Raw genomic sequence first — 23594 nt, 5'->3', positions numbered from 1 at the left:
AAAAAAATGTTTTCTACACCTTTTTAAAATTATATTGAGGGTGCATGTGTAGTTCACTGGTAGAATTCTAGCCTGCCATGTGGGAGACAAGGGTTAAATTTCCAGCCTATGCACTCAAAAATATCGTCTACAGTCCATGGCTTAATTTAGGGTTTATGTCTAACGTTTTGAGAAACTCCCAAACTGTTTTCCAAAGTGGCTACACCATTTTACAACCCCACTAGCAGTATATGGGGGCTTCCAGTTTCTCCTCACCAACTCCTTTTATTGTCCAGCCTTTGATTATAGCAGTCCTAGGGGATATGAAGTAATATTTCATTCGGTTTTGGTTAGCCTTTCCATGATGGCTAATGATGTTGAGCATTTACTGGCCATTTGTTTATCTTCTTTGGAGAAAGTATTTTCTCCAAAGAAAAGAAAATAGGAGAAAGATAATAGGGTGGTATATGGGAATCCTGTGTTTTATTCATGATTGTTTTGTACACCCACAACTTCTCTAATAAGGAAAAAAAAGTTAAACATAGTCTATCCATATGACCTAGCAATTCTATCCTAGGTATGTGCCTAAGAGACATGAAAACAAATGTCCACACAAATCCTTATATGAATGTACATAGCAGTATTATTCATAACAGTCAAAAAGTGGAAACAGCACAAATGTCCTTCAAACAGATGAATGGATAACTAAATTTGGTAAATCCATACAGTGGAGTACCATTTGGCAAAAAGTACTGATACCTGCTACAGCATGGATGAATCTTGGAAACATGCTAAGTAAAAGAAGTCAGTCACAAAATACCACATGTTGAATAATTCCACTTATATGAAATATCTAGAATAGGAAAATCCATAGAGACAGAAAGTAGATTAGTGGTTGTCAGGGGTTGGGAGAAGGATGTAATGAGGAGTGATTGTTAATGGGCAGAGGATAAAACTAATATTACTTGCTGGTAACAGTTGCACCACTGTGTGAATGCACTAAAAGTCACTGAACTGTACATTTTAATAAAATAGGTCCTATAGAATGTGAATTATATCTCAGTAAAACTGTCATAAAGAATGAAATTATTTTTGTATCAAACATCCTATAATACAATGTTACTACCTTGTTTGACCCTGTTGAGTGTTATGAAGAATAAATATGTATATACAGACAGGAGTATGTAAATAAAAACTTTTCTGTGGCTACCAAGTACTTGAAAAAGTAGGTTTTAAAATTTCAATACATAAAAGTAATGAGAATATTCCTGGACCATGCACCACCACCACCCCAAAAAAATAGTGAGCTTAATACACTGATACTAATACTAATACTAATAAAATCATTATTATGGTTTGACATACTTATCTCATTGAGGCCTTTCTTTTCTCTTTCTGAAATATTTTAAAGCAAATTTCAAAAATCACTTCCATTGCAGAGAATTTAATCACTAGTCTCTTCAGAACTCTCGTTCCTCCCTGCCATGGTGACCAGGCAACATTAAAAATGGTGGCTACTCCTCCAGTTTGGATTTCAGAGTAGAGAGACATGGTCTAGGTCCCCAGTTGTTTAGAGTAAGCAAAACCAAACCAAAACAAAAACCTTATTGCTTTAAGCTATTTAGGATTATCGCTGTATTACCTATATCACACGCATACACCTTCTATCTTAAGACTTTTGACAAATACGCATCAGGTTTTAATATTACTTGATTTATCACTCAGAATTGCCAAGGGTATGTGTGGCAACAACAATAACGACAACAACAAATCCCAAATCTTAGTGGCTTAAAGAACAAAAGTTTCCTTCTCACTGATGCTTCCTGGACATTGTGGGTTGGCTGGGAGTTTCATTCCTCATAGTCGCTCAGAAACCCAGGAAGATGAAGCAGCTATGATCGTGAACACAGCACAATGGCCAAATAGCAGAAAATTTCCTCCTGTAGGTAGAAGACAAATACAGGTCATCACAATTTTGCAACGGTTATCTGCTTATCTAGCTTGTTTTTGTCCTCTAGGTACTTTAATAATCTCTCAGACATGTAACAAAGACAAATGTCTATGAGCTATGAATCTGCCTTCCACCCACGGAATTTCATAGTTCCTGGACCCCAGAATACTGACAGACACCTGCAAGTTGACACTCTATTCCACGTCCTGGAGCGTTCATAATCTCTCAGTCGTAAATCATCTTTGGTAACACAACCATCTCCCAAGTCCCTAAATGGTGAGGCTGATGTCAAATAACTGCTACAGATCCTTACCTTGTAGGGATGTGTCACCATGGTGACCCCATCATAAGGATACCTAGTTTTCTAGGAACTCAAAACGCCCCTTAAATTTTTCAACTCAGGTAGCAAGATGTCCTAATCAGAATAAAGGACGTTTAAATGGCCTGAACTGATCTTTAGAGGCTGGGCTGTTAATCAGATTAATATTTTAGTCATTCTAAGATGTACATTTTTTCACGTTTTATCTGCTAAAATTGGTATGCATCTTATAATCAGTGTAATAAAAAAGGTGATTTAATTGGCAGAAATTTTTTTTTCTGGTCATTCTTTGTGGTACATTACATAAAGGTGCATCCTTTCCAGTTACATCGGACATGACATCCGGGGGTAAAATCTCCCTGGCAGTGTGGGACATGACTCCCAGGGATGAGCCTGGCCCTAGCATCGTTGAATCAACAATGCCATCCTGACCAAAAGGGGAAAAGAAGTGTAACAAATAAGATATCAGTGGCTGAGAGAATTCAAGCAGAGTCAAGAGGCTACTCTGGAGGTCACTCTTTTTTGTTGGTTTTTTTTTTCGCATGGGCAGGCACCGGGAAGCTAACACGGGTCTCCGGTATGGCAGACAGTAACTCTGCCTGTTGAGCCACCGTGGCCCACCCTGGAGGTTACTCTTATGCAAGCTTTAGTTAGACATTGTTACCTATCATAATTTGCCAAACCCCAACCAAAACCATTCCTGCCAATCCTAAAGAACATCTAGGGCATTATATAAGATTCTACAAAGGTTCCATGCACCGGGGTAACTTTCTAGTAACCTACAACCTCCAGATGTGTCCCCAGACCAGATAAGTCTTGAAATGCAAAGGGGCAAACCTCTCCAGAACATCAATTGGTTCCATCCCCTATCCCATATTAGTGACAGCCCCTTCCAACATGAAAAAGTTAGAATGGGCTCAAATACCCCTAACGAATAGGAGAAAAATCAAAGGCGATGGTGGAGTTATACAGAGAAGGTTGGGTTTAACAAATGATTATGAGTGCTGAATCAGTATATTGATATTTCTTTTAGTCTCCAGTGTCTTGGAGCAGTTAGAATTAAAAACCTAAAATTCTGGAATTGTAATTCATACCAAACTCTGAAATCTGTTCCACAACTAATTGTTGTGGTATGCTTTCAAATTTATTGCTTCTTTGTATATATGTTATTTTTCACACACACACACACAAAAGTCAATTGTAATGATAAATACACAGCCATAAGATGATACTGTGAACCATCGATTGTATACTTTGGATAATTACATGGTATGTGAATATATAATATTATATCAATAAAATTTCTTTAAATTAAAAAAATAATGGTACATCTTTCAATAGACAGTGACTCAGATTTGATGATATATGGTGCTACCAATGGGTAGAAACTTCAAACATAAAAAAAGTTCTATTTAAAACAGGCCACAAAAATTGCTTAATTATGTTTTCAGAAATGCTGGGGAATGAGATATTGACATTTATCAGATTAGAGACAACTTTTTTGCTCTGTGATCCTCAACAAAACTCTTGACTTCTTTACCTCAACTTCCACCTCTGTCCTCTTGGCTGCTCACGAATTAACCTAACAGTTATCATTTAAGCCCACTCAGTATGTATCAGGCTTTTCCATACGTAATGTTCAATGATTTTCTGGCAAAGAAACCAAAACCTATCAAGGTTCAATAGTTTTTCCCAGTCATGAAAGGGATGGAGTAATCACTGGGTCTTGTTCACCTGAAACTAAAGCCTGGGTTCTTCTCCACCGGATCATATCTCTACCAAGCTAGCCTTATCCTAAGAACCACTTGAGGTACCTTAAAAATGCAGATTTCCCCTTGAAGAATGAATGAGTCCCTAAAATTTTGATGACTATTGAATGAGTGGATCCTGGAATGAGGGAATTAACAAGTAAAAGGATAGATTAAAACAGGAATGAATATGCTGACCTTGAAGAAGCAGTTTAGGGAAGGAAGAACAGAAGAGCTGAGTAGGGATTTAACATTCTGTGGTCACAGCTGACACTGCTTGTGCTGCTGAGGACAGACCAGTGGGGACAGCCCAGGAGCCTGGAGTTGTTGCCAGCCTGGAGAGAGATCAACCCAGACACAGCTGAGCAGGCTCAAGACAGCAAAGGAAGTCCAGGCAAGATGCCTTAAGCGGGGCTGAGGAGTAGGGTGGGGGATGGGGGGTGTGTGTGACACGCGCAATGGGGAAAATCAGCAGGTTTGTGCATAGGAGAGGAGCATATTTTTCTTTAGAAAGATCACTCTGACTCCTGTGGGGAAGGTGATCTGAAGGGGAAGGAATTGGAGGAGGAAAGACCTGAGCTCAAACAGGGCCATGGGAAGTTATTTCCAAAAAGATTTTTGGAGGGATCTTTGGCAGGGCTTGTTGACCAACTGCATGTGGGTAATGGTGAGGGAGAGAAAGGGTTTCCATTTTCAGCTCTTGGTACTATATTGAGAGAACCCAAAGGAACAGATCTGTAATGACAGGAATGGGGATGAGGGATGGTAATGAATAGAGAAGGGGGCCATCCCTTTTCTTCGGGTGTCTCCCATGACTCCAAGCGTTTGGTTGGCTGCTCCACTGTGGAGGACTTTTATGCTATCTGTCTGGCCCAAGGGTCTCTGCATTTGTTTTTTGGAAGATAGGATAGGGAGCTGCTGCATTACCCCAGAGAGGCTGAGGAGGTCAGCGTTAGGACAGGATGAGAAGGCGGAATGGATTTCAGAGACTAGGGAATGAAAAAGAGGAAACAAAACTGTTTCTCTTTTTTCCTATTTCTATATCATTTAACTAAATGGTATCCTGTGTATAATCTCATTTGATCCTCTGAATAGTGTGGAGAATTCAGCAGAGCTAAGTTGCTACCTTTCCTGGGGCTAACAGGATTTCTAAACGGGCATGGGAACCAGGTATTCCAGGATCTAATCACAGGGGACTTCCTGGGGCACAGGATGAGGACACTGTGAGTTCCCGCTCCAGGGGAGGAGGGATGGGCCTGAACTATTGAATTACTTTTCATAGATGAAGTCCAGAAGGAAGGTGTGGACAAAAGGGATCTCCTCCAGCTTGGGACTATTGCCCACCAACCCACCCAATTTCCCTTTTGAGAGGATAGGAGACCCTGCTTTGCCAGCCTTCTCTACCTCAGCCTCAGGGAGCCTCAGGGTTTGATCCCATCCATCACAGTGGAGCTGGAGAGACTGAGGCAGGCAGTGAAGTGGGGCCCCTGTGCGTGGCTCTTTTCCCTTAGGTCTTGCACACCCTAACCACAGCTCCTCCTGCAGGCACAGGAGTCATGGCCTGGAAACTGACACCGCTTGTGCTGCTTCTGGCCTGGGTAGTCGCCACGTGCAGTGCCAAGGACAGCACAGACCTGCTAAACGTCTGCATGGATGCCAAGCACCACAAGACAAAGCCTGGCCCTGAGGACAAGCTGCATGACCAGGTGTGGCTGGAGTGTGGCTCTGGGTCAAGGAGGCAGCTGACAGGGAAGAGGAAGTCAGGGTGGTTGAGGAGGGGTCAAAGGGTCAGACACTTCCTGAGTTATTATATTTTAACAGTTTTTTTTAATTGTGAAAAATAGCATATATACAAAAAAGCAATAAATTTCCAAGTACATTTTAACAAGTAGTTATAGAACAGATTTTAACATTTGGTATGGGTTACAGTTCCATGATTTTAGGTTTTCATTTCTAGGTTCTCTAAAGTACTGGAGGCAAAAAGAAAAATCAGTGTAATGATTCATTCATACTCATCTGCTAAACCCTACCTTCTCTGTATAACTCTACCATCATCTCTGGCCTTTCTCTCACTCTTTAGGGGTATTTGGTCTATGGCCATTCTTAATTTTTCATATTGGAAAGGCTGTCACTAATATGGGATAGGGGGATGGAACTAATTAATGTTCTGGAGAGGCTGGCCCCACTGCATTTCAAGACTTATCTGGTCCAGGGACTCATCTGGAGGTTGTTGGTTACTAGAAAGTTACCTGAGTGCATGGAACCTTTGTAGAATCCTTTATAATACCTTAGGTATTCTTTAGGATGGACAGGAATGGTTTTGGTTGGGATTTGGCAAATATGATAGGTAGCAATGTCTAGCTGAAGCTTGCATAAGAGTGACCTCCAGAGTAACCTCTTGACTCTATTTGAACTCTCTCAGCCACTGATACCTCATTTGTTACACTTCTTTTCCCCCTTTTGATTAGGATGGCATTGTTGATCCCACAGTGCCAGGGCCAGGCTCATCCCTGGGGGTCATCTCCCATGCTGCCAGGGAGACTTTCACCTCTGGATGTCATGTCCCACGTAGGGGGGAAGGCAATAGTTTCACTTGCAAAGTTGGGCTTAGAGAGAGGGAGGCCATATCTGAGCAACAAAAGAGGTCCTTCAGAGGTGACCCTTAGGCATGCCTATAGGTAGGCAAAGCTTCTCTGCTACATACATAAGCTTCACAAGAGCAAGCCTCAGATCAAGATTAGGTGATTTGGGTGTCCCTAATGTTTGACGCAGTAAGATCCTGAGTTATTGCTGTGGGAGAAAATAAAGGTGAGGTGGGGTGGGGGGAGGCTGAAGTGACCCTAGTGCTCCCCTTGAAAAAGACACCATGCCACCAATAATATGTGGTTATTTGTGAGTGCCACTAGGTACTATGTTTTCTGTACGTGATTTCATATTCCCAGTGGTGCTCTGTTGTAGATACAGTTCTCCTCCATATGACACAAATGAGGAAACTGAGGCCCAGAGAAGCACTCAGAGGAATTGGACATGACCAGCCCTTGTAGTAGGGCTGGGAAGGGCTTCTGTAGGGATTTGAAGATTGAGAAACTGTGGGGGAAGATGGCCATTTCTCTGTTCATGATGTGCCAGCCCCATGGAGTGCCGGGACTAGAAGAAGATAAAGTCCCTTATGACTGTGATAAAGGGTATAGTGTTTTTACATTCACACATTCTATAAAAATTTATGCCTGTGGATTGCAACCCTATGAGACTCAGTGTCTCCTTTTATGACAAATATTTTTATACTATCTTTACTATCTGGGAATGAAATTCAAAGCTAATATAACCAATCTGCACATGCAATTAAAAAATATCAACATTATATTCTATCTGCAATGCAGAGGAGAAGCAAACAGAAAGTAATTTGTAATAAAAGAATGTATATTTCAATATGTAAATTCTCTGGTGTGATTACATGAGAAAACATGAAATAGCACATACTTCCTTTTATTTGCAAAATCACTATGAAGGGGGCAGCTACAAATGAAGATTGATACAAGTGTATTCCACTCACATCTTAAATATTGTAAGATACTGTAAGGAGTATGGCCACTGATGACATGATTTTCTGAAACAGTGAATAATTTCAGTCATACAAAACATATAGTATAGACTTTGTAGTCCTGGAATTCCAGTCTATATTTAAAAACTTGCTAAAATATGGTATGTCTATATGTATGATGGAGTTAGGTTCCAGATTTAGGAAGTCATAGATAGGTTTTTCATTCATATTTTCAGCAAACATTTTTGAGGCCCTTCTATGTGTCTGATACTGGCCTAGCCCTGGGGGACACAGATCCTAATACTTGCCCAGAAGAATAACTGTATTCGACATACATTACTACATGGATCACTCCTTCTCCCCCTTTAAGACTTTGCTTAAATGTCATCTTTCAGTAAGGCTTTTCCCAATCACCCAATTTAAAATTTCAACAATCTCCCACTCCCTGCTTTAATTTTCTCCATATCATTTATCTTACCTTGACATATCATGCTCTTCTTTTAGTGTTTTATTGTCTGTTTTCCCTGACTATAATGTATTTCTGTCTGTTTCATTCTCTACTGTATTCTCAGCATCTAGAACACTGCCTGGCATACAGTAAGCATGCAATTATTATTATTTTTTTTTACAAATAAATAAATATAACTTTTTAGAAGTGTGAAGTACCATATAAATGATTGCTATTGCCCCCAAGACAGGGCTCTCTCTGGGCTCCCACAGCCCCCTGACCATACCGTTGTGACTATGTTTCCCCTGAGATGGGGTTCCTGGAGGCTCTCACAGTGAGCATTCCTCGGAAACACCTACTTGGGGGATGGGTGGGGAGCAAGAACCAAATGGGGAGAGGCTGGAGGTGTCAGACAGCTGCGGTGAGGGAAAGTTATTCCTGTGTCCGTCCCCCTCCCTCAAGTGCATACCTTGGAGGAAGAAGGCCTGCTGCTCAGTCAGCACCAGCCAGGAACTGCACAAGGACACCTCTGCCCTGTATAACTTCGACTGGGAACACTGCGGCAGGATGGAGCCTGTTTGTAAGCGCCACTTCATTCAGGACAACTGTCTCTACGAGTGCTCCCCCAACCTGGGGCCTTGGATCCAGCAGGTACTGGTATCTCCCTTACCCTGCCCCAGCAGGGTGCCTCCAGCTCAGTCCCCTTCAAGGCTGGCTGCCAACATCCCTGGCTGAGAGGAGCCCTTCCTTTCCGCCTCCCACCCAGGCGAACGAGAGCTGGCGCAAAGAGCGGATCCTGAATGTGCCCCTGTGCAAAGAGGACTGTGAGCTGTGGTGGGAGGACTGCCGCACCTCCTCCACCTGCAAAAGCAACTGGCACAAGGGCTGGGACTGGACCTCAGGTGAGAGCCTGGGGAGGGGGAGATGTTAGGGAGAGGTTAGGTTTCAAAAACGGGCTTTGAGGATTTAGAATTGGGTGAGAATTTCTAGGGGTACCAGCAATGAGTTTTGGGGCCTAGGGGCTAAAGGTCTATGTCCACTATTTTCTCCCCTTGCAGGAATCAACAAGTGTCCAGCCACGGCTACCTGCCGCACATTTGAGTCCTACTTCCCCACACCTACCGCCCTGTGTGAGGGTATCTGGAGTAACTCCTACAAGGTCAGCAACTACAGCCGAGGGAGTGGCCGCTGCATCCAGATGTGGTTCGACCCAGCCCATGGCAACCCCAACGAGGAGGTGGCCAAGTTCTATGCAGCTAATATAAAGGTTGCAGCAGTGAGTGCTGGGGCTGTGTTCCTTTGGACCCAGCCTCTCCTGCTCAGCCTGGCTCAGATGCTGTTACTCTGGCTCTCTGTCTGAGAACAGCCTGGCCTGGCCCTCCCCTCTGCCTGCCTGGGTGAGTAAACTGGGCTTAGCTCAGCTCTCACCAATGAGGGAGCCTTATGTATACCTCTGCCCATTACTCACCCCACTCTTCCATCACCCAGTTCTTGCTCCATGGGACTAGGGGTTGCTCTGATAGCCAGTTCTAATAAATAGATTGAGGCATCCTTATGTCCAATGAATTGTTTTGGTGTGAGTCTGTGGGTGGGTGAGGGACAGATTCCATCGCTTTTGGATTTCTTCAGATTAGAGTAACTAGATCTGGGTATGAATCCAGATCTTACTTATCATGCGAAAGTGAAATAGTCATTCCATACACAAGTAATGGCCTAATTGAGGAGACAACTAAGGAAAAAATTCCATTTAAAGTAGCAACTAAAGTAATCAAGTATCTAGGAATAAACTTAACTAGGGATGTAAAGGTGTACACAGAAAAATACAAAACATTGCTAAAAGAAATGAAAGAAGATCTAAATAGGTGGAAAGACCTTCCCTGCTCATGGATAGGAAGGTTAAGTGTAGTTAAGATGTCAATTCTACCCAAATTGATCTACCAATTCAACACAATACCAATAAAAATTCCAACACCTACTTTGAAGATTTGTAAAAGCTAGTTACAAAATTCATTTGGGGGTTTGGTTCCTGGTCCCTTCCCATGCCCCCAAAATTCATTTGTAAGGGGCAGTGCAAGGATAGCTCAGTAGTAGAGTTTCACCTGCCATGCTGAAGACCCAGGTTTGATTCTCGGAGCCTGCACATGCCAGAAAAAAAAAAAGAAAAAAGAAAAGAAAAAAGAAATTCATGTGGAAAGGAAAGAGACTTCTAATAGCTATAAATAAAAGAACAAAGTAGGAGGATTAACATGTCCTGATTTTAAACTATTACAAAGCCAAAGTGGTCAAAACAGCATGGTACTGGCACAGAAATAGAAGTATTGACCAATGAAATCAAATTGAGAGGGTGGAGAAAGATCACCAAAACTATGGTCAATTGATTTTTTTAATTTGGATTTGGTATTCTATTTTTTTAAATATATATATGTATTTTAATTAAAAAATTTTTTTAAACATAACAATATACAAACATGAACATTCTTACCATATGATCATTCCATTCTTGGTATATAATTAATAACTCACAATATCATCACATAGTTGTATATCCATCATCATGATAATTTCTTAGAACATTTGCATAAGTTCAGAAAAAGAAAAAAATTCATGCATACCATACCCCTTACCCCTCCCTTTCATTGATCACTAGCATTTCAAAAGACTAAATTTATTCTAACATTTGTCCACCTATTATTTATTTATTTTTAATCCATATGTTTTACTCGTCTGTTGATAAGGTAGATAGAAGGAGCATCAGATACAAGGTTTTCACAATCACACAAGCAAAGTCTTAAAGGGGGGAAGGAGTGATCCATGTAGTAATTTATGTTGAATACAGTTATTCTTCTGGGCATGTATTAGGATCTGTGTCCCCCAGGGCTAGGCCAGTATCAGACACATAGAAGGGCCTCAAAAATATTTGCTGAAACTATGAATGAAAAACCTATCTATGACTTCCTAAATCTGGAACCTAACTCCATCATACTTATGAGCAACAAAAGAGGCTCTCTGGGGGTGACTCTTGGGCCTAATTTTAAATAGACTGAGCCTATCCTTTCTGGGGATAAGTTTCATATGAACAAACCCCAAGATTGAGGGCTTGGCCTATTGCTTTGGTTGTCCCCACTGCTTGTGAGAATATCAGGAATTCTCCACATGGGGAAGTTGAATTTTCCCCCTTTCTCGCCATTCCCCCAAGGGGTCTTTGCAAATACTTTTTCATTCACTGTTCAACTCACTCTGGGATTTATCGAGGCATCACTCTGGACAAACCTAAAAAATCTCATGGTCAATTCATTTTTGACAAGGTCCCCAAATCCACTGAACTGGGATAGAATCGTCTTTTCAATAAATGGGCATGGGAGAACTGGATATCAATAGTCAAAAGAAGGAAAAAGGACCCTTTACCTTAAACCCTGTGCCAGTTCAAATCTGTTACGGACCTCAGAAAAATCATGTCCTTTAATCCTTATTCAATATTGCTGAGTGGGAACTTTTTGATTATCCATGGAGATGTGACCCACCCAATTATGGGTGGCAACTTTTGATTAGATGGTTTCCCTGGAGATGTGTCTCCACCCATTCAAGGTGGGTTTGCTTACTGGAGCACTTTAAGAGGGAACCATTCTGGGAAAAGCTTTAGAGCCCACACAGCCAGACACCTTTGGGGATGAAGAAGCTCCCCTGGGGAGCTTAATGAAACAAGAAGCTCTGAGAGAAATTTAGCAGATATCACCATGTCTGCCATGCACCTTTCCAGTTGAGAGAGAAACCCTGAACATCATCGGCCTTCTTGAACCAAGGTATCTTTCCCTGGTTGTCTTAGATTGGACATTTCTATAGCCTTGCTTTAATTTGGACATTTTCATGGCCTTAGAGCATGTAAACTTGAGACTTAATAAATTCCCCTTTTTAAAAAGCCATTCCGTCTCTGGTATATCACATTCCAACATCTTCCAAACTTGAGCAGATTTTGGTACTCAGAGTGGGGTGCTGTTGTGGTTTTCAAATACTAAACATGTTGGGATGGCTTTTTAAAGGGATAAGGGGACGATTCTGGAAGAGTTGTGAGGAGCTTGATGGAGAAGGCCTTTTTTAAAAATTTTTTTTTTATTTTATGTTTTTAAATACCAAAAAACACCAAGCAAATGCAAACATTCCTATTTTGATCATTCCGTTCTACATATATAATCAGTGATTCACGATATCGTCACACAGTTGTATATTCATCATCATGATCATTTCTTGGAACATTTGCATCTATTCAGAAAAAGAAATAAAACGAAAACAGAAAAAAAATTATATATACCATACCTCTTACCCTTCCCATTCATTGATCACTAACATTTCAAACTAAATTTATTTTAACATTTGTTCCCCCTATTATTTATTTTTATTCCATATGTTTTACTCGTCTGTTGACAAGGTAGATAAAAGGAGCATCAGACACAAGGTTTTCACAATCACACAGTCACATTGTGAAAGCTATATCATTATTCAATCATCTTCAAGAAACATGGCTACTGGAACACAGCTCCACATTTTCAGGCACTTCCCTCCAGCCTCTCCATTACATCTCGAATAACAAGGTGATATCTACTTAATGCATACGAATAACCTCCAGGATAACCTCTCAACTCTGGAATCTCTCAGCCAGTGACACTTTATTTTGTCTCATTTCACTCTTCCCCCTTTGGGTCAAGAAGGTTTTCTCAATCCCTTGATGCTGAGTCTCAGCTCATTCTAGGGTTTTTCTCAATCCCTTGATGCTGAATCTCAGCTCATTCTAGGATTTCTGTCCCACGTTGCCAGGAAGGTCCACACCCCTGGGAGTCATGTCCTATGCAGACAGGGGGAGGGTGGTGAGTTTGCTTGTTGTGTTGGCTGGAGAGAGAGGCCACATCTGAGCAACTAAAGAGGCTCTCTTGGGGGTGACTCTTAGGCCTAATTTTGTAGGCTTGACCTATCCTTTGTGGGGTTAAGTTTCGTATGAACAAACCCAAGACTGGGGGCTCAGCCTATAGCTTTGGTTATCCACACTGCTTGTGAGAATATCAAGAATTCAACTTGGGGAAGTTGAATTTTCCGTCGTTCTCACCACTCCCCGAAGGGGACTCTGCAAATACTTTTTTGTTCATTGTTCAAATCACTCTGGGATTTATGGGGGCATCTCTCTGGACAAACCAACAAAATCTCATGTCCTACTCAAGGTTCCATGTACTCATGGTGTTCAATTAAGCTGTATACATAAATTATATCAGGAAACGCACTAGTCAAAATATAAATTGTGTACCAAATAAACATTTTTTGCTTTAAGTCTCACACATAAGCTGAAAATTTAAAATATTAATTACCATCTATTTTTAGCACCCTGCAGTAATGACATTCCTTTGTTCTTCCTCATGCAAAAGCATTTTTTAAAATTTGTACATTCAGTCACTATCATTATACATTCTAGGCATTCCTAGATTATATCATCTCAATCTTTACCATTTCTTTCTTTCTGGTTTCATTTGTGCCCCCAGCCCTCCTTCCTCTATCATTCTCATATTCAGCTTCATTCAGTGTTTTAACATAACTGTATTACAGTTAGGTAGTATTGTGCTGTACATTTCTGAGTTTTTATATTCAGTCCTGTTGCACAATCTGTATCCCTTCAGCTCCAATTACCCAATATCTTACCCTATTTCTATCTCCTGATAGTCTCTGTTACCAACGAAATTCTCCAAGTTTATTCCCTAATGTCGGTTCATATCAGTGAGACCATACAGTATTTGTCCTTTTGTTTCTGGCTAATCTCATTCAGCATAATGCCCTTAGGGTCCATCTATGTTGTTACATACTTAATAACTTAATTCTGCCTTACAGCTGCATAATATTCCATCGTATATATATACCACAGTTTGTTTAGCCACTCTTCTGTTGATGGACATTTTGGCTGTTTCCATCTCTTCACAATTGTAAATAATGCTGCTATAAACATTGGTGTGCAAATGTCCATTTGTGTCCTTGCCCTCATGTCATCTGAGTAGATACCTATCAATGGTATTGCCAGCACATATGGCAATTCTATATTTAGCTTTTTGAGGAACCGGATGGAGAAGGCCTTGAATGCTTTGAAGAGACTGTTAGTAGAAATGTGGGTTCTAAAGATACTTTAGTGACAAGGCTCTACACAAAAATGAGGCCTGTGTGATTGCAAACTGGAAGGAAGGTGATCCTTGTTTTAAAATATCAGATAATCTGGCCAAATTGACTAGTGGCTTTGTCTGGAAGGCAGATTTTAAAAGCCATGAACTTGGATATTTAGCAGAAGATATTTCCAAATTAAATGTGGTAAGTGTGGCCTGGTTTCTCCTTGCAGCTTATAGTGAAATGCAATAGGAAAGAGATAAGCTGAGAACTGAACTCTTGGGTACAAAGAAACCAGAAGGTGATGTTCTAGAAAATTCTGGGCTTCCACATAGGGAGACCCCAGAGAATGGTGCTCCACGTGAGGATATGGAACCAGTTAGCTGTATTTCAGAGAAAGCCAGGACTGGAGATGGAGTTACCCAGGAAGGATCTGTGGAAACTCCTTGTCTGATGGGCATGATCCAAGCCTACTGCACAGAAAGGCAACAGAATGCTGTGGGATCTGTATAAACGCAACCACTGCAGTCTGAACTAAAAGTCCCGGGAAAGGGATAAAGTAAAGGTAAAATAACTTCAGAGGCAGAACTATGGACTCTGAAGTCTGAAGTTAAAAGAACTTGAGCCAGGAGAGCAGACCCACCCATGCATTTAGAGAGGTGAATATGCCCAGAAGGCAGAGGCTGGGCCTTCCATCTCCTTTTAGTAGAAGAGTTGTGCTGCCTCAAGCCTTGGAGAGGGTGGAGTACATTCCTTGGGGATTAAGGAGAACCTGGCTGCCACCACATGGAGGGGTTGAGCAAGTGCCCCACAGATGGCAGAGGGCCTGGGTGTGGCCCCATACTTGGAGAGGGTGGAGCCGAGAAAAAGGTTGTTCTAGTTTGCTAGCTGCCGGAATGCAATATACCAGAAACAGAATGACTTTAAAAAAGGGGAATTTAATAAATTGCTAGTTTACAGTTGTAAGGCCGAGAAAATGTCCCAATTAAAACAAGTCTATAGAAATGTTCAATCTAAGGCATCCAGTAAAAGATGCCAGTGAAGGCCAGTGAAGTTCAGGGTTTGTCTCTCAAGTGGAAGGGCACATGGCAAACACAGCCAGAGTCTCTCTTTCATCTGGAAAGGCACATGGTGAACACAGTCAGGGTTCCTCTCTCAGCTGGAAGGGCATATGGCGAGCACAGCGTCATCTGCTAGCTTCTTCTCCTGGCTTCCTGTTTCATGAAGCTCCCTGGGAGGCATTTTCCTTTTCCTTCTCCAAAGGTCGCTGGCTGGTGGACTCTGCTTCTCGTGGCTATGTCGTTCTGTTCTGCTCTCTCTGAATCCTTCATTCTCCAAAATGTTTCCTCTTTTATAGGACTTCAGAAACTAATCAAGACACACCCAAATGGGTGGAGACATACTTCCTCCAATTCAGTTTAAACAACCACTCCTGACTGGGTTACATCTCCAAGGAGATGATCTAACTACAGATTCAAACATACAGTATTGAATAGGGATTATACTGCCTTTCCGAAATGGGTTTAGATTAAAACATGGCCTTACTAGGGGACATACATCCTTTCAAACCAGCACAAAGGTATTCTCCCCAATGTCCCCCAAGGTTGCATTTAGAGAGAGGCGGGTCGCTGCATAGGCCCTTGGAAAGGGTGGGACTGCTGCTTTCTAAAACCCGGAAGATAAATGACACTCAGACTTTGAAATCTAATGGACTTTGCCCTGCAGTTTTTCGAAACTGCTTGGGTCAGGTAATCCCTGTGTTTCTTCCAATATCTCCCTATGAAAATGGGAAAATGTACGTTATAACTGTCCCTTTTTGTTATATGTTAGCAGCAAATAACTTGTTCTGACTTTTAAAGGTCCAGGGCCAGAGGAGAATTTGGGAATTAGGACAGACCATGCCTGTAGCTGATTTTGGTGAGATTCTGTACTGTTTCTGACTTTGTATTGCATAATGTTACAGAAATGGTTTAAGGCTTTCTGATACAGTGATGGGATGAATGTATTTTGCATCTGGAAAGAACATGTCTTTTGGGGAACCAAAGGGTGGAATGTGCTGGTTCAAATCTGTTGTAGACCACAGAAAAGCCATGTTCTTTTTTTTATTATTTTTTTTTATTTTTTGCATGTCTGTGTTTATTGTCTGGTTTCCTATCTATATGTATCTCTCACTGTATATCTCTATGTCCATCTGATAAAAAATAACAGCAGAGGGTGCGAAGGTAGTTCAATGGTAGAATTCTCACCTGCCAGGTAGGAGACCCAGGTTCGATTCACAGCCCATACACTTCCCCCAGAAAACAAACCAACCAACAAAAAAAAAAAACAGAACAAAACAAAATAATCCAACGAACGCTGTTGCAATGATGGGATACTCACATGGAAAAAGAATGAAATGTGACCCTCACTCTGCATCATACAAAATAAATAATAATAATAACAGCAGGTTTTTCTTTAAACATAGGCAGGCACTGGGAATTGAACTCAGGTCTCCAGCATGGCAGGTGAGAAATCTGCCACTGAGCCACTGTGGCCCACCCTAACAGCAGTTTTTCTTTTTTTTCTTTCACTTTTTTTTTTATTAAAAAAAATTAACTAACACAACATTTAGAAATCATTCCATTCTACATATGCAATCAGTGATTCTTAATATCATCACATAGATTTATGATCATCATTTCTTAGTACATTTTCATCGATTTAGAAAAAGAAATAGCAAGACAACAGAAAAAGAAATAAAATGATAATATAGAGAAAAAATAAAAATAAAAATACAAAAATATATAAAAAAACAAAAAAACAAAAATAAACAAAAAAAACTATAGCTCAGATGCAGCTTCATTCAGTGTTTTAACATAATTACATTAAAATTAGGTAGTATCGTGCTGTCCATTTTTGAGTTTTTGTATTCAGTCCTGTTGCACAGTCTGTACCCCTTCAGCTCCAATTACCCATTATCTTACCCTATTTCTAACTCCTGATGGTCTCTGTTACCAATGACATATTCCAAGTTTATTCTCGAATGTCGGTTCACATCAGTGGGACCATACAGTATTTGTCCTTTAGTTTTTGGCTAGTCTCACTCAGCATAATGTTCTCTAGGTCCATCCATGTTATTACATGCTTCATAAGTTTATTCTGTCTTAAAGCTGCATAATATTCCATCGTATGTATATACCACAGTTTGTTTAGCCACTCGTCTGTTGATGGACATTTTGCCTGTTTCCATCTCTTTGCAATTGTAAATAATGCTGCTACAAACACTGGTGTGCAAATGTCCGTTTGTGTCTTTGCCCTTAAGTCCTCTGAGTAGATACCTAGCAATGGTATTGCTGGGTCGTATGGCAATTCTATATTCAGCTTTTTGAGGAACCGCCAAACTGCCTTCCACAGTGGTTGCACCATTTGACATTTCCACCAACAATGGATAAGTGTGCCTCTTTCTCCGCATCCTCTCCAGCACTTGTCATTTTCTGTTTTGTTGATAATGGCCATTCTGGTGGGTGTGAGATGATATCTCATTGTGGTTTTGATTTGCATTTCTCTAATGGCCAGGGACATTGAGCATCTCTTCATGTGCCTTTTGGCCATTTGTATTTCCTCTTCTGAGAGGTATCTGTTCAAGTCTTTTTCCCATTTTGTAATTGGGTTGGCTGTCTTTTTGTTGTTGAGTTGAACAATCTCTTTATAAATTCTGGATACTAGACCTTTATCTGATATGTCATTTCCAAATATTGTCTCCCATTGTGTAGACTGTCTTTCTACTTTCTTGATGAAGTTCTTTGATGCACAAAAGTGTTTAATTTTGAAGAGCTCCCATTTCTTTCTTTCTTTCTTCAGTGCTCTTGCTTTAGGTTTAAGGTCCATAAAACCGCCTCCAATTGTAAGATTCATAAGATATCTCCCTACATTTTCCTCTAACTGTTTTATGGTCTTAGACCTAATGTTTAGATCTTTGATCCATTTTGAGTTAACTTTTGTATAGGGTGTGAGATACGGGTCCTCTTTCATTCTTTTGCATATGGATGTCCAGTTCTCTAGGCACCATTTATTGAAGAGACTGTTCTGTCCCAGGTGAGTTGGCTTGACTGCCTTATCAAAGATCAAATGTCCATAGATGAAAGGGTCTATATCTGAGCACTCTATTCGATTCCATTGGTCGATATATCTATCTTTATGCCAGTACCATGCTGTTTTGACCACTGTGGCTTCATAATATGCCTTAAAGTCTGGCAGCGTGAGACCTCCAGCTTCATTTTTTTCCCTCAAGGTACTTTTAGCAATTCGGGGAACCCTGCCCTTCCAGATAAATTTGCTTATTGGTTTTTCTATTTCTGAAAAATAAGTTGTTGGGATTTTGATTGGTATTGCATTGAATCTGTAAATCAATTTAGGTAGAATTGACATCTTAACTATATTTAGTCTTCCAATCCATGAACACCGTATGCCCTTCCATCTATTTAGGTCTTCTGTGATTTCTTTTAACAGTTTTTGTAGTTTTCTTTGTATAGGTCTTTTGTCTCTTTAGTTAAATTTATTCCTAAGTATTTTATCCTTTAGTTGCAATTGTAAATGGAATTCGTTTCTTGATTTCCCCCTCAGTTTGTTCATTGCTAGTGTATAGAAATGCTACAGATTTTTGAATGTTGATCTTGTAACCTGCTAAAAAGCCATGTTCTTTAATCCTCATTCAATACTGCTGGAAGGAAGCTTTTTTTATTATCCATGGAGATGTGACCCATCCAATTGTGGGTGGTAACTTTTTAGATAGTTTCCCTGGAGATGTGTCTCTACCCATGCAAGGTAGGGTTACTTACTGGAGCATTTTAAGAGGGAACCATTTTGGAAAAAGCATTAGAGCTCACACAGCCAGAGACCTTTGGAGATGAAGACGGAAAACGCCCCCTGGGAATCTTAATGAAACAAGAAGCTCTGAGAGAAAGCTAGCAATATGGCCATGTTTACCATGTGCCTTTCCAGTTGATACAGAAACCCTGAACATTATCAGCCTTCTTGAACCAAGGTGTCTTTCACTGGATGCTTTAGATTTTTGGACGTTTCTATAGACTTGCTTTAATTTGGACATTTTCATGGCCTTAGAGCATGTAAACTTGAGAGTTAATAAATTCCTCCTTTTAAAATCCTTCCACTTCTGGTATATCACATTCCCACAGCTAGCAAACAGGAACAGACCCTATATAAACATTAACTCAAAGTGGATCAAACACTTAAATATAAGAGCCAGTATCATAAAACTCCCCAAGGAAAATACAGAGAAACATCTTTAAGACCTAGTAATAGGAGGTAGATTCCTAAACTTTATACCCAACTCACAAACAACAAAAGAAAAAGTAGATAAATGGAAACTCCTCAAAATCAAATGCTTCTGAGCCTCAAAGGACTTTCTCAAAAAGGTGAAGAGGCAGCCAACTCAATGGGAGAAAGTATTTGGAAATCACATATCAGATAAAAGTTTGATATCCTGTATCATAAAGAAATCATACAATTTAACAACAAAGAACAAAAACCAAATCATAAAATGGCTAAAGATATGATAGACATTTTTTCTGAAGAGCAAATACAGATGGCTAAAAAGCACATGAAGAAATGCTCATTTTCATTAGCAATAAGGGAAATGCATATCAAGGCTACAATGAGATATCACCTCACACCTGTAAGAATGGCTGCTATTAAACAAACAGAAACTACAAATGTTAGAGGGGATGTGGCAAAATGGGAACACTTATGTACTGCTGGTGGGAATGTATAATGGTACAGCTGATATGGAAGACAGATTGGCAGTTGCTTAGAAAACTAAATATCTAGTTGCCCTATGACCTGGAAATACCCCTACTAGTTTATACCTAAAAGAGATGAAAATAGTGACAGAAACAAATATTTGCACACCACTGTTCATAGAGCATTATTCACAATTGCCAAAAGATGGAAACAATACATGTGCCTATCAACAGACGAGTGGATAAACAAAATGTGGTATGTATATATATGATGGAATATTATGCAGTAGTAAGGCAAAATGAGGTCCTAAAGCATATGACAACATGGATAAAACTTGAGGACATAATGCCGTGTGAAATAAGCCAAATACAAAGGGAGAGATACTGTTATGATTTCACTACTATGTAAAGGTAAAATCAGAGGCTCATGATAAAGAAAATAGGGGAAGTACAGATACATAGAAGCTAGAGATGGGTGAATAGGTTAGCTAATGAGGTTAAACTTAAATATAAGGGAATGGATAGAAGTGAAGGCAGTTCATTAGTGGGTTTATAAGTAACACTGCCATATTGAAGGTGAACATGATTGAGAGGGGTTGTATAGAACCATGTATCCTACTGATTAACACCACAAATATAAATGAACTACTTCAAAAGTATGAATATTGTACAAAGTCTCAATAATAGAGGGGTATGGAGAAAAACAACTATTGCATGCTATGGTCTATGTTTAATAGGAAGACATCAACAGTACCACAGTAAAACCAGGAGTAAATAATTGGGGGCAGGGGAAGGACAAGAGGTAAGGGGAGATTCGGATTTTCTATTTGGTGAGGGTGTGTTTTTCAGTTATTTTTCTCTTTGGAGCAATGAAAATTGTCTAAAATTGAGAGTGTTGATGATTGTACAATTAAGTGAGGATAATGTGAGACATGGATTGTTGACTTTGGACATTATACACAATGCCCAATAGATGGAGGGGCTGAAGGATACATTCATTGAGAAGTAGAATGGTGAACTGTGGTATAAACATATGATATAATATTGAACAGCTACAGAAAGCAACAACATCATGAGGCATCTAACAAGATAAATGAACCTTGGGGACATAATGTGGTACAAAATAAGCCAGAAACAAAAGAAAAAATGTTGTACGGTCTTTTTTAGAAAATACTGATAAGAAAATTGGGGCCTACATTGTAAGCTCACATAGCAGTTACATTCAGTCTGGAGCTATAAATGTTATTCCTAGATTTCGAGATGCTGTGTATAACGGAATATTTCCGTGGAACTTTGGCTACCTGTATGACACCTAAGACTCAGTGTTGGAGTTCGGCAGCTCTGAAAAGCCAACACGGCTACATAAAACAACTGTTAAAGACACCAAAAAAGAGATCAGGCTTCACTTAGCGATAAGGACAAAGTCAAACAGGTTGGGACTAAGGTAAATCAGAATACAGGGGTAAGGATGGCATTACTTAGAACTACACCTAATGTATAAGATCAAAGGAAGAGAGATTTATTCTGTCCAATATCTACATTTTCTGTAGCATATAATCAAACTCAACTTGTCTGGATAGCTCATTTAAACAACCCAAACACACGGAGCCCAGAGTGGGAATGAGGGCTTGTAATTCTGTGTAGCTTAATGTAATACCTGATATATCTCAGACTATGGTGGGCAGATAATTAAAAAGGACTGGCAAAGCACCCTGAAGGACTGGAGAAAAAATATTGAACTATTAAACTTTACCACCTGGGAAACTCCTGATACTGTGTCAAACATTAGGCACTCCCAAGTCAATAGGCGAAGTTGAGCGCTTGCTCCTATGAAGCCGAATCCTACAGAGGAGAAGCTAAACCTACCTATAGTTATGCCTAAAAGTTACTTCTAGAAACCTCTTTTATTGCTCAGATGTGGACTCTCTCACTCTAAGCCCAACTCTGTAAGTAAAATAATTACCCTCCCTCCTACGTGGGACATGTCATCCAGGTCTCCCTGGCAACGTGGAACATGACTGCCAGTGATGAGCTTGGCCCTGGAACTGTGGGATCGACATCGCCTTCCTGACTAAAAGGGGGGAAAATGCAACAAAATAAGGTATCTGGCTAAGAGTTTAAATGGAGTCAAAAGGCTATTCTGGAGGCTACTCTTATGCAAGCTTCAGCTAGATACCGCTAATTACCACGGTTTGCCAAACCCCAATGAAAACCATTCCTGTTAACCCTCAAGAACACCTAGGGCTCTATCTGAGGTTCCTCAAAAAAGTTTTACATACTACATTATGTATGTAAAAAGTTTTACATACTACAATTACTTTCAAGAAACCTACAACCTCCAAATGGTTCCTAGGCCAGATTAATCCTGAAACCCAGAGAGGCCAGCCTCTTCAAAAACATCAACTAGTTTCATCCCCCTATCCCATACTATTGACACCTCTTTCCAACATGAAAAAGAATAGGCAGAGCCCAGATACCCCTAAAAACTGGGAGAAGGATCAAAGGAGAAGAAGGTGTTATAACAGAGAAGATAGGATTTAACAAATGAGTATGACTGCTGAATCATTATATTGATAGTTCTTTTAGTCTCCAGTGTCTTGGAGCAGCTAGAAAGAAAAACCTAAAATTGTAGAACTGCAACCCATATCAAACTCTGAAATCTGTTTTATAACTACTTGTTACAATGTACTTTGAAACTTATTGTTTGTATGTATGTCATATTTCAAAACACAAAATATTTCAAAAAGAAAGAAAAAAAATTTGTCAAGTCATCGTTCTATTTCCTTGTGGTATAGGAAATAGAGAGGGAAATAGAGAGGGAAAGGAGCTGCTGCCTAGAAAGCATGGGAGCCCAGTGCCTGCACATTCCTAGTCCTTGTTCTGTCGCTCTTGCAGCACGAAGGCTTCATTATTTATATTGGTTCCAAAACCTCTCCTTTCCCCCAACCCTAGTCAGCCTGGCCCTGCACTCAGTCTGCAATAGCACAGCTGGGAATAGGAGTCCAGGGACGGATCTGAACTCCCAGTGGTGGTGAAAAAATTCACACTGCCCAACATGTAGACAGACTGAAGGGGCAGAGCTGGGGCTTGGGACCTTCAGAGGAGGGAGAGAGTGGACTGCGGAGGGAATATTCAAGAGTCTGGAACTGGTCCAGCCCTGCTAGGTCCTTCCCAGAGAGTTGGGAAGGCCTCCTTCCTGGACACCTTCTCCCCTTCTGGTTTCTGTAGATATACCTGTCTTGGAGAGTTGCTGCGTCTCTTCTCAGCCCCCAGGGGCTAGGCCTGAATTGGTCTCTGGAACTTCCATTTCCCTTTCTCCCCAGAGGAAGTCTTTGTCTCCACACCTTGACCACAGTTCTATGGGTGGAAAAGAGGCCCCGTGGAGCGCAGGGACCTGCTGAGGTGAGTGGCCATCTTAGGACACACGTTTCTAGTCCAGGTCTCTTGCCCCCGCACACCAGGCTCACCTTTCCTCATATGAAGAGGTGACTGACGAGGGAAGCCGGGTACTGATTGGTGGGGTCTGGAGACATTGCTGGGTGGGAGCGGAAATTTCTTACTTTATCATATTTATCTGGTCTGAACGGTTCCACAAAGCTCCCTCCACGTCGCAGGTTTTGTTCCCGCGGGTCTAACCCAATGGATATTTGAAATGGAGGAAGGATCTTGTCAGGACTGACCCGCACTCCGTCAACAGGTTTAATTTAGCAACAGGAAAGTTCTCTCAGACGTCGAAGGGTT

General features: G+C 40.7%; 1 protein-coding gene and 1 long non-coding RNA gene across 2 annotated transcripts; one reads left to right on the top strand and one right to left on the bottom strand.

The window, feature by feature from the left end:
• Positions 1 to 1665: 1665 nt before the first annotated feature.
• Positions 1666 to 23594, bottom strand: LOC143643469 (uncharacterized). Its single transcript, XR_013156293.1, has 3 exons — positions 23321 to 23594; positions 23088 to 23210; positions 1666 to 1919 (listed from the first exon to the last, which is right to left on the bottom strand). It is a non-coding gene; the product is annotated as an uncharacterized LOC143643469 (long non-coding RNA).
• FOLR2 (folate receptor beta) lies at positions 4263 to 9548 on the top strand. The gene is made up of 5 exons (XM_077112088.1): positions 4263 to 4391; positions 5543 to 5703; positions 8449 to 8637; positions 8753 to 8888; positions 9045 to 9548. The coding sequence occupies exons 2-5, from the start codon at positions 5554 to 5556 to the stop codon at positions 9344 to 9346; spliced, it is 777 nt and encodes a 258-aa protein (XP_076968203.1). The 5' UTR covers positions 4263 to 4391; positions 5543 to 5553; the 3' UTR covers positions 9347 to 9548.

This window comes from Tamandua tetradactyla, chromosome 8 (assembly GCF_023851605.1).
Source record: "Tamandua tetradactyla isolate mTamTet1 chromosome 8, mTamTet1.pri, whole genome shotgun sequence".
NCBI classification, from domain to species: domain Eukaryota; kingdom Metazoa; phylum Chordata; class Mammalia; order Pilosa; family Myrmecophagidae; genus Tamandua; species Tamandua tetradactyla.
Note: the sequence above shows the minus strand (reverse complement) of the source record. Positions and strands in the feature narration are given on the sequence as shown.

Bases quoted from the DNA above. Each gene is read 5' to 3' on its own strand.
- FOLR2 (XM_077112088.1), top strand. From the start codon at position 5,554: ATGGCCTGGAAACTGACACCGCTTGTGCTGCTTCTGGCCTGGGTAGTC. The intron at 8,638-8,752 runs GTACTGGTATCT...CCTCCCACCCAG, and splicing joins TGGGGCCTTGGATCCAGCAG to GCGAACGAGAGCTGGCGCAA. The intron at 8,889-9,044 runs GTGAGAGCCTGG...CTCCCCTTGCAG, and splicing joins GGGCTGGGACTGGACCTCAG to GAATCAACAAGTGTCCAGCC.